General features: G+C 40.5%; 1 protein-coding gene across 1 annotated transcript in view; it reads left to right on the top strand.

The window, feature by feature from the left end:
* Positions 1–3,312: 3,312 nt before the first annotated feature.
* The window catches only part of LOC136872158 (zinc finger SWIM domain-containing protein 5), a 182,522-nt gene continuing 175,330 nt past the window's right edge, over positions 3,313–10,504 (top strand). The window contains exons 1-2 of the mRNA XM_068227349.1: positions 3,313–3,346; positions 6,139–6,247. Coding sequence (XP_068083450.1) covers positions 3,313–3,346; positions 6,139–6,247 — 143 coding nt within the window. The remainder of the gene's footprint in view (positions 3,347–6,138; positions 6,248–10,504) is intronic.

Here is a 10,504-nt window from a genome sequence, read left to right as displayed (position 1 = left end):
TACAAATCGCACAACAATGTGTATATTCATATGACAGATACAGGGAAGACATGACAAAAATGGCAGACATAAAATATCACATGAGACATTCTCTTACACCACACACTCCTTCGATGTTCTGACATTCACAATTCATGATTTGCACTTTCTTTGAACGTGATTACAATCAATACAAATTTCTGATTAAATAAGGGACGCAAAGGAGGGCACAATTTATATATTTAAATATATATATAAAACAAGAACTGCCACACTGGTTGGAAATGGAGTTCCAATTTTAATCAATTTTGAGAGTGGGGTTCGAACCTACTATCTACTGGCTGCGCGTTCGTAACCGCACGACCAACTCGCCCGTACAAAGAGGTATGTAAACCAGCCACGACACTCTCACCCTTGAGCATTCGTAAATGCGGATCGATTATAACAGACGTCGATCGCATACCTTAAGCACAGTCGTGATCGTCAAACCAGTTTTTACTTTTTCTTCTTGATAGAGGTTCTGTGCAATTGTGATGTTTGGAACATCACAGCATGTGATAAATTATTGAACTGTCTAATTAATTGATCACTGGTAGATCATTTTTAAATTAATATGTATATATATTTATAGGGTTTTAATCATCCATTTCACCGGGCGAGTTGGCCGTGCGCGTAGAGGCGCGCGGCTGTGAGCTTGCATCCGGGAGATAGTAGGTTCGAATCCCACTATCGGCAGCGCTGAAAATGGTTTTCCGTGGTTTCCCATTTTCACACCAGGCAAATGCTGGGGCTGTACCTTAATTAAGGCCACGGCCGCTTCCTTCCAACTCCTAGGCCTTTCCTATCCCATCGTCGCCATAAGACCTATCTGTGTCGGTGCGACGTAAAGCCCATAGCAAAAAAAAAATTCATCCATTTCACATCATTTCATTTCTTTGTATCACGGCTATAACGTATTCTGAACGAACAAATAATTGTGTAAAGTATTTCAACATCATTCATATTAGTAGCTTGCAGTAAATTTTCCAATAGCCGTTGTAAGGTGACCAGGGTCAGCAGGCTAATTTCAGCCCATTTCCAGGAAATGTACGTCATGAAGGTTACGAGAGACCTTGCCCTCTCCGCCTTCTGAAGAGACAGTTGAAACACTATTAACGCCGACTTTTCGAAGTTCGCTACCTGGCGCTTTGGTTTCGCGGGAAAGTTTAGCCTATGTGAATGGACGAAATGAAGCAACGTGATGGATTCACAGCAATACATAGGAGATGGGATGAGACCTCGAATCTTACTGGACCATGTGATATGGCTGATGGAGGGAGACTTTTGAACCTATATACTTCGAAGACAAGAGCTGGACAGGACATTCACTTTCTTACTCTTAGACACAGAGACACTCTTGGAAGACAATCTTACTACGATTCTGCGTCTGCACATCGGAGAAGATTTTAACTTAGTTCACTTCGCATCTGAGTAGTACCGTAGGATCCTACTCAAAAGTTACTCTCATTGGGACTTGTTATCTCAATGACCAGAGGTATAGTCAACGGGAGACCGGTTTTGACTAGTACAGGGAAGGAGAGCTTTTATTATGAATTTAGTTACGCTACTGTTCCGTAATACGGACGAATACAAGTGTATTCTCTCCATGAACATCTCATGGTGGTTTTGCTTAAAATTAGAACTCATTACGACTTTATGTAAGGAGTACAGTAGGAGTGTTAAGGCAGGAAATTCATATTACAGCTAGTGTATTATGCACGAAGCAGAAGTAGGACTGGAATCCAACAACAGATGACGCAGCCGGTGCGAGTGATCCATCAACAATCATCAGCTTCCAGATAACAAAGTCTACAAATGGTGAGCTAATGGCTTAAATTACTGCAAGTCTACGCGTTACAATTCATGTTCTTAGAGTTCATTTAATTTAATATTTCTTTTGCTTCCGTAAGTTCAGATTTCGTTAATACGCCCTTACGTCACGTTTTTCATCCTAATAAATAGCTGTTTTAATTTGTATTTTCTGAAATTATTATTAATGATCCTTACATTCCAAGTTAGTGTACTTAATGATTTGTGTTCCGTCACCTCACCCCTGGGAGTTTTTTGAGTCTCATTACGTATTATTATTATTATTATTATTATTATTATTATTATTATTATTATTATTATTATTATCAACTTTCGTTTTCAAGCCATAAGCTTGAAGGCTGGTGCCCATGCGATATTGTTTATGGAGAAACAATGAGATATAATTTATTTATATTAATATTAAAGTGACCCGCCATGTGATAATTTTGTCACACATCTGTGGGCCGAGTGGGTACGTCACACAATTACATCACATAACATGAAATTTTGATGTCCTTGGTTTTTGATTTAACCATTCTTGACCTATCAGGAGATTTCGTCGTTCACCTAATGCAGATTCCATATCTCATACTAGAATTGATCCGATATGATCTAGTGATCAGACCAACGTGATTTGACTTACAGTCACCGCTCTTTACGCAATGCTTATCACCCATCCAAGCTAGACCTCAGTTACCGCACTAGTTTTTATCTGACAAGCAGTCCAAGTAACTAATATAATCGACTTGTCATTAAGAAGCTAGGATATCTAGGTCATGGTACACGCGGACATAAGTACGTAAAATTTGATAATCTAAGATATGGTGACATTGCCACCTTGAAACATGAAATAATCAATCAATCAAAATAATCTAAAGTCGTCTAGATATAGCCTAGTATAGAGTAACTCGGAATACTCAACCCCCCCCCCCCTGTGGGTGGCGGACGCAGACGAAGACTACACCCACGATATCCCCACGATATCTAGTGATCAGACCAACGTGATTTGACTTAGTCACCGCCGTAAGAGGTGACTAAAAGGGGTAACCAAGGGATGTCGACATTAGAACCATGAGACTACTTGTGATTAGTACCATTGCATGCGGGACACCACGGGTCGACGTTATTTCCAACTAGTACCACCTTGCGAGGAAAGCAGTGGGTCTACATAGGAACTGTACCATTATGCGAGGAACACTAAGGGTCTGGGCGTTGATTGTGATAAGTGACATCGTGTGCATTCCACCGGTCGGTTCCACTGTGTTCAGAATGGGTCTACGTACTTTGAGTAGTACCATTTTATGGGAAACACCATGGGTCAGCGTTGCCTGCGATTAGTACCACTAAGTGAAAAACACCACGGGTTTGGCTGGCACCCGTAATTAGTACCACTATGCGAGGAAAACCGTGGACCCGCGTTGCCTGAGAGTTGTACCCTTATGTGAGGAACACCATGGGTTTGTGTTGCCCGTGGGCGTTACCATAATGTGTGATACACCGTTGGTCTACATTGTTTATGGTTAGTACCACTATGTGAGCAACACCATGAGTATACGGGGCCTGTGATTAGTTCCACTAAATAAGGAAACACTACAGGAATACCGGCGCCCGTGATTATTCCCTGTGTGAGGAACACCATGGGTCTGCGTTGCTTGTGAGTGCGAAACACCATGGGTTTGTGTTACCTGTGAGTGGTGTCAATATACGTGACATACCGTGGGTCTACATTACATGTGATTAGTATCACCGTGAGAGAAATACCGTGAGTCTACGTTACCTGTGATTAGTACCACTACAGGAGGAACACCTTGGTTCTGCCTTACTAGTGATTAGTACTGTTATGAGGGGCCGGTGACCTGAAATTTTGGACCCCTTTTTATAACAAGCATCATCTCATAAAAGAAGGCATTGTGAATCGGATCCACTGATCGTTTTGGATTCATGGTCACTTTTTCATCTTCATTCATTTTATATTTTAGTCAGTGGATACACTTTGAAGTTTTAATTATCGTTTCATTTCGTTGCATCTCGTACCATTAAGGGCCAATGATCTATCTGTTAGGCCCTTTTAAACATTAATAAACATCATCATCTTAACAGGGATTGGACCACTGAATCTTGGTTCACTGTCGGGCTGAGTGGCTCAGTTCGGTAGTATTTGAATGTTCTCAGGTACCTCAGTTTCGTGTTGATAGATTTCGAGTACGTAAAAGAACTCCTGTGGGATGAAATTCCAGCACCTCGTTCACTCTGTGAACAGTGAAAGTGGTTAGTTGTTTTCCCGTTCCTGTACGTGAGACGTTTTTCTACAAGCACCGGGATGGAGGCTGGTCTCCCGACTATCCGTCAAAGAGCAGCTGCATGTTAATAGTGATGTATCCAACCGTGAGCGGAAGAAGATAACAAACTCTGAATTCAGATTCTTAAGCAGTCAGTTTGCTGGTCATTTTGATTCTCCCGCTTGTTAGTTCTGGTTGCTGGAGCGCGCAGTATCGCGGGATCGTGAGATCTGTCTTGTTAACTGCCATGAGAAAGGCAGTTTCTCTCACAGATGGCGCTTTGAGGCCTTCAATTCAAATTCTTAAAGTACTTGTGATCTCAACATTGATTATATTTTTCTCTCGGTAGAATACATCAGTTATTTACTGTTTCCAGAGAACAATTTGCCAGTCACCCCCTGTGGGGTGGGGGGCGCAGACAAAGAATATACCCACGGTATCCCCTGCTTGTCATGAGAGGAGACTAAAAGGGGCGACCAAGGGATGCTGAATTTTGAACCATGAGATTAACTGTGATTAGTATCGTCACGGGAGGAACATCATGAATCGACTTTTCTTCCGATTAGTACCACTATGTGAGGAATACCATGAGTCTGTGGGTGGATCACTATGGGTTTACAGTACCCGTGTATATGGGTAGTATCCGCCACTATGCACGCGGTGCATATCTTGCCTACACAGTTAAACCCTAGATACGCTGCTGGGCAACCCGCGGTGCGCTAGATGCTTCCATTTAAAAATATCAAGCAACTTATACCATGCCCTCCCCCCCCCCCCCCCGGTTGTCTCGACAAAAAAAAAAACCTCGGAAAATGCTTGTCTGTTTGCGAAATAATTTTTCAAGGTACATTTCATCCTTGCTAATTTTAAATATACCGAGCTCGATAGCTACAGTCGCTTAAGTGCGGCTAGTATCCAGTATTCGGGAGATAGTGGGTTCGAACCCGAATGTCGGCAGTCCTGAAGATGGGTTTTCGTGGTTTCCCATTTTCACGCTAGTCAAATGCTGGGGCTGTACCTTAAGGCCACGGACGCTTCCTTCACACTCCTAGCGCTTTCCTGTCCCATCGTCTCCATAAGACCAATCTGTGTCGGTGCGACGTAAAGCAACTTCTTAAAAAAAAAAAAGTACTAAATATAGTGTGTTAGAAACAATTCAGCAATATTTCAAAATTGTATCACAGTTGGTTATTCAGTAAGTTTGTACGGTACTTTATTATCGAAAAATCAAACTTTTTTCGTTCCCTTAAAAATCTTCTAGAAAGAGTAACAGTCGTCATAGAAACGCCTTGTTTGGGCGAAACAAATACTCTTTTCCCATTGTTAATAATTAACAGTTAAACATTTTCCTTTTTAACCTAATAATATAGCGGCAGGGTCGCCAATGTTCGTATCACACAGCATGTCCCTAAAATTACTGGCAAAACTGTACATCACAAGGTGGCTTAGAGAACGACATACTTAACTTCTATATTTTTTTTTTTAATTTACTCGAGGAACGCACCTGAGCCGAGGCTCGTAACGGTGCAACACAAGGAAATAATATTGGTAGAGTTTAGAAAATATTCACAAATACTGTACAATCTGAGTGAAGAGTAAACCCTAACAAATATAAAACATAGGCCCAAAACCACTGTACATTACTTGGTATGTAAAATCTATTGTTGGTTTTCTTTTATCCATTGATTATTATTTTTTTGTTTAAATTTTGACATTGTTGCGCCCTGTTTTGTATATTTTTAGGGGTAGCATTGTATACGTTCACATAGTGCCATAAGGAGTTACAACCATATTTACTTGTTTTTACAAATCCTGAATGGACTTTCTATGCTCCTCGAGTGTTTTATGAGTGTTATATATTTATTCTCAAAGAGTGAATGTTTTGGTTTTCTTGCTTATCGTCATAGTAATTACTCATTGTTTGTTATTATGAAATGTTTCACGACTCTTTGCAATTTCAGGAATACTGCCTTTTTATCTTGAATATCCAATTGTTCAAACCCATTGTCATGGTTTATGTTTGGTGTTCCAGGGTTCCACCTGAGCGGTATCGTATCTACCCCCAGGTCGAGCAGCCCCTCTTCCTCCGCCTATAGCCTGGAGCCCGACAAGAAGTACAAAGTGTCCGTCAGCTTCGACAGGTGAGACTCGATTTTAATTATTCAAGTGCCAAAATCCCTTCGTTATTTATGCTGACGGTCGACAAGTCTTGGAAGGGGTTATAGGCTCCTGTCCTTTGCCCGTAACAAGGTAAGGGTGTATTCTGCTTAAAGGCAGGTCCGAACCTCCGCAGAGGTGTGCCTGACCCGGAGTTTACGTACGGTAGAGTGGCCAGTTCCTATCCAAATCTTGACCACGCCCAATGTTGCATAACTTCGGATATCTCACGAGATCCGGTGTTTCAATACGGCTACGGCCGTTGTTTGCCCATAATGATGTTATTGATTTTTACGTCCCACTAACTACTTTTACGACTTTCGGAGGCTTCGTGGTGCCGGAATTTAGTCACACAGGAGTTCTTTTACGTGCCAGTAAATCTACCGACACGATACTGACGTATTTGAGTACCTTCAAAAAACACCGGATTAACCCAGGACCGAACCTACCAAGTTGAGCCACTCATAGGAGATTTTGGAATGCTATTCCTGCGTGAAAGAAGTCTCCGTGGCTCAGGCGTCAGCGCGCCGCTCTCTCACCGCTGCGTTCTCTGGTTCAAATCCCGGTCACTGCATGTGCTGGACGGGACAGATTTTTCTCCGGTTTCCCCTGTCATATTTAATTCCAGCAACACTGTCCAATATCAGATCATTTCATTTGCCAGTCATTAGTCATTGCCCCAGAGGAGTGTGACAGGCTTCGGCAGCCGGCACAATTCCTATCCTCTCCACTAGAAGGGGGCTTCATTCATTCCATTCCTGATCCGGTCCAGTGACAGGAAACAGGCTGTAGATTTATATTTTCATTCCTGCATAAAAGTCAAATTCCGAAGTTCGTTCTTTCTCTCTGGGAGTTTTGAATAATTCGGTAATCTTTTTAGATTTGATATTCGTGGGCCTTATCTACGCCCATCCAAGTTAATTCCTTTCCGGATGGTATCGGTAATCTCCTCTACGTGGGTGTACAGTATAGTTTGTCGTTATGTCATCTTCTGCGCTCCCCATCTTCTTTGACAGGACCTCAGGTCTCTCTCAAAATCTTCCTTTATTTGGCCTCCAGTTTCTCGATCAGTCTTTTTTTTTTCTTTTTTTTTTTTTTTCATTGCAAGATATTCTGAATAGTGTAAGACCTCTGGACGGATGACACTGCAATAATGTCTCAACTACGTTTTGAAAGATATGGACCTTTTGTTGTAGACGCCCTTGGCTAAATGGTACGCTATTTTCATTTTCTTCATCCGTAATGTAAAGGCTTCTTTCTCGGACAAGTTTGGTGTTATCAGTTCTCCCAGATACTTGAACTTATCTACTTGTATCATTTTGTCTTGTCCTACTGTGAGCTCTCTGGGTGCTATCTTGATAGTTAAAACTTTTGTTTTCTCAAAAGAGATATGTAGGCCTGCCTTCGCTGCTTGTGTTTTAGCTGAAAAACCTATTCCAGGGCTGAGTCTAAGGAATCGGAAAAATACAAGATCATCTGCAAAGGCTAGGCAATCACCAAAAATTTTGTTTTTTGCCCCTTAGCCTGACTCCGATTTGAACTCCTTGATTATTCAGTTCTTTGCTACACTCCCGGATGACCTTTGCAAGGATACTGTTGAAGAGTAGAGGTGATAGTCCATCTCCTTGCCTAACTCCTGTCTTGATTTCAAAGGCGTCTGAAATCTCTCCCCTGAACTTCACTTTCGAAGTTGTGTTAGTCATTGTTTGTTGGATGATTGTTCTGGTTCTGTTGTCTAGGCCAAATTCCTTCAATAATAATAATAATAATAATAATAATAATAATAATAGACTACTCTGTAACAAAGCTCTACTAGTGTGGGACAGAGCCTCATGTACCTCCTCATTAGTTATCGCAAGCTTTCCTCTTACTTTGCTCGGACACTTTTTCTACATTGCCTGGTTTATCCATTTTCCGTTTAGTCACTTATTTAAACCGTTTTAAAGTTCATTATTTTTAGCCTTCCATGTATCCTTCTAGAATGTCCATTTTATTTTTTGACAACGTGTTAGTTAATATATTTATACTTCTGTGCTAATTTTTTTGTGTGTGTTGTTTCTGTGTCACATTTTGTACTCTTTTATGGAAAGATCTGCAAAACGCCTCAATTTATTCTCCTTGCAGGTGGTTTCTTCCAGTTTATGCAGGTGCAGGAAATGAGACTTTAGTGTAAAATAACTCGCTCTCTGAGCGATACCTGTCATATGTTACAAAAAAGCCAGCAGTAATTCGCCACTAGGCGCATTATATCTTTATTGGCCAATTAGGGTACACATTACATAATTATGTGGATCAGGTTTTGGTAGAACCCGTATTCTTCAGTATTGCTATAGCATATTTCATACTACTATTAAGGCTGCTTATTGGATGGGACGGTTGTCTATTGACTCCAGTTGATTTGGAATTTAGTAAAAGTAGTTTTGGTTAGTATATTTCTCGTCGGTTCCTCCCACAATCCTGCCGTCCCTTTTCTAGATATTATCAAAAATAATTTTCAATTTAATGATTAATTGTTACGTAATTGAAGATATGTATCAGTAATTACGCAACTGTACAGTACAGTAATAATTCTATTATAAAATGCGCAGCTTTAACATGAGCATTCAGAAAACAAGATTCATGGTAGTCAGCAAGCAGAAAATCAATAACGTTGTTATCTGCTTGGATGGAAACAGAAGTGTATCACTTTTTAAGTACCTATAAAGGATCTCAATTCAGAATTTAAAACTAGAATCGGCAGTGCTACAGGCTTGTTTCTGAAGTTAAAATATCCTGAGTTTAACCACTATTTGTGGTTTGAAAAACACTGGCGTGTTGTGTTATCGGTAGTGGTATATGCTGTCTAAGACTGGGCATTTAAGTCTTCGTCGATATTATAATAATAATAATAATAATAATAATAATAATAATAATAATAATACTGGTAACAAAATGATTGATAAATTGACCGACATCAACTAGGTTTGCGAACCGAGAAACTTCCTCATGACTGGACTTCTGTCTTAATTCACCTACTGTATAAAAAAGGGGACAAAACGGATGTTAACAATTTCCGTGGCATTTATCTCCTATTGGTATCTTACAAAATTATCTCAAAAGCTCTGCAGATTAGGGTAGAACAAAAACTTGATCCACGACTGGGAGAGTATCAAGCAGAATTCAGGAAAGAGCGCTCATGTGCCGAGAAAATTATGAATCTGAAATCTATCCTCAAACTAAGGAACAAGAAATTTGTGATGCTTTCGTCATATTCAGTAAGGCCTATGACTCGATTAATAGAATGACTCTTATTCAACTCCTAAAGGAATGTGTCTGGGATAACAAAACCAGGGCAATCATCGAACGGACCCTAGCTAACACAACCTCCAGAGTTAAGTTCAGGGGAGAAATTTGAAACGCTTTCATGATAAAGACAAGAGTTAGGCAGGAAGACGGGCCCTCGCCTCTGCTCTTCAATTGAGTCCTTGAAAAAGTCATCCGTGAGTGGCGCAAAGAAATTAATATGGGCTCCAAACTGGTGTGAGATTGGGTTACAAGAACATGAACCTTTAAATTAATTGCCTAGCTTTTGTAGATGGTCTAGCAATTTTCTGATTCTTTAGACATGGCTACAAAGCAAATTAATCACCTCAAGGCAAGGCGGATATAGCAGGCCTCTAGATCTTTTTAGAGAAAACGGAATTCGTAACTAACATCAAGCCAGCACCAAGAGAGCTAAGAGTAAACCAGGATCTTGGCGAGTGGATAGAACCAAACATCTCTGAAAAAGAAGCTTTCGCGGCGTGCATGAATAAAATGGAAATGGCTTATCAACTAACCAAAGTCGTTTACAACAAAAATTCCATGTCGTTGAACGCAAAACTCAAACATTACTGCATTGTCATAAAGCCAGAAGTTTTGAATTCAGTGGAATGCCCTGCTATGAACAAGAAAGGCCTGATAGAAAAATTGGAAATTAAAGAAAGAAAGAAAGAAAGAAAGAAAGAAAGAAAGAAAGAAAGAAAGAAAGATCTTAAGGAACATTCTTGATCCAATTAAAGACAAAGATGAATACAGACGTAGGCATAACCGTGAGCTGTATACTCATGTCCAGAAGATATGTCATTCGGAGAAGGAGAATTGCATTTTATGGCTAAGAATGAAACCCACGCGATTATCGAACCAGATCTTTACCTATTTTAAAGATAGGAAGACCCAGCCAACTTGCTTCAAGGAGGTGGAAAGGGATCTACAGCAGATGG

This window comes from Anabrus simplex, chromosome 4 (genome assembly GCF_040414725.1).
Source record: "Anabrus simplex isolate iqAnaSimp1 chromosome 4, ASM4041472v1, whole genome shotgun sequence".
Classification (NCBI taxonomy): domain Eukaryota; kingdom Metazoa; phylum Arthropoda; class Insecta; order Orthoptera; family Tettigoniidae; genus Anabrus; species Anabrus simplex.
Note: the sequence above shows the minus strand (reverse complement) of the source record. Positions and strands in the feature narration are given on the sequence as shown.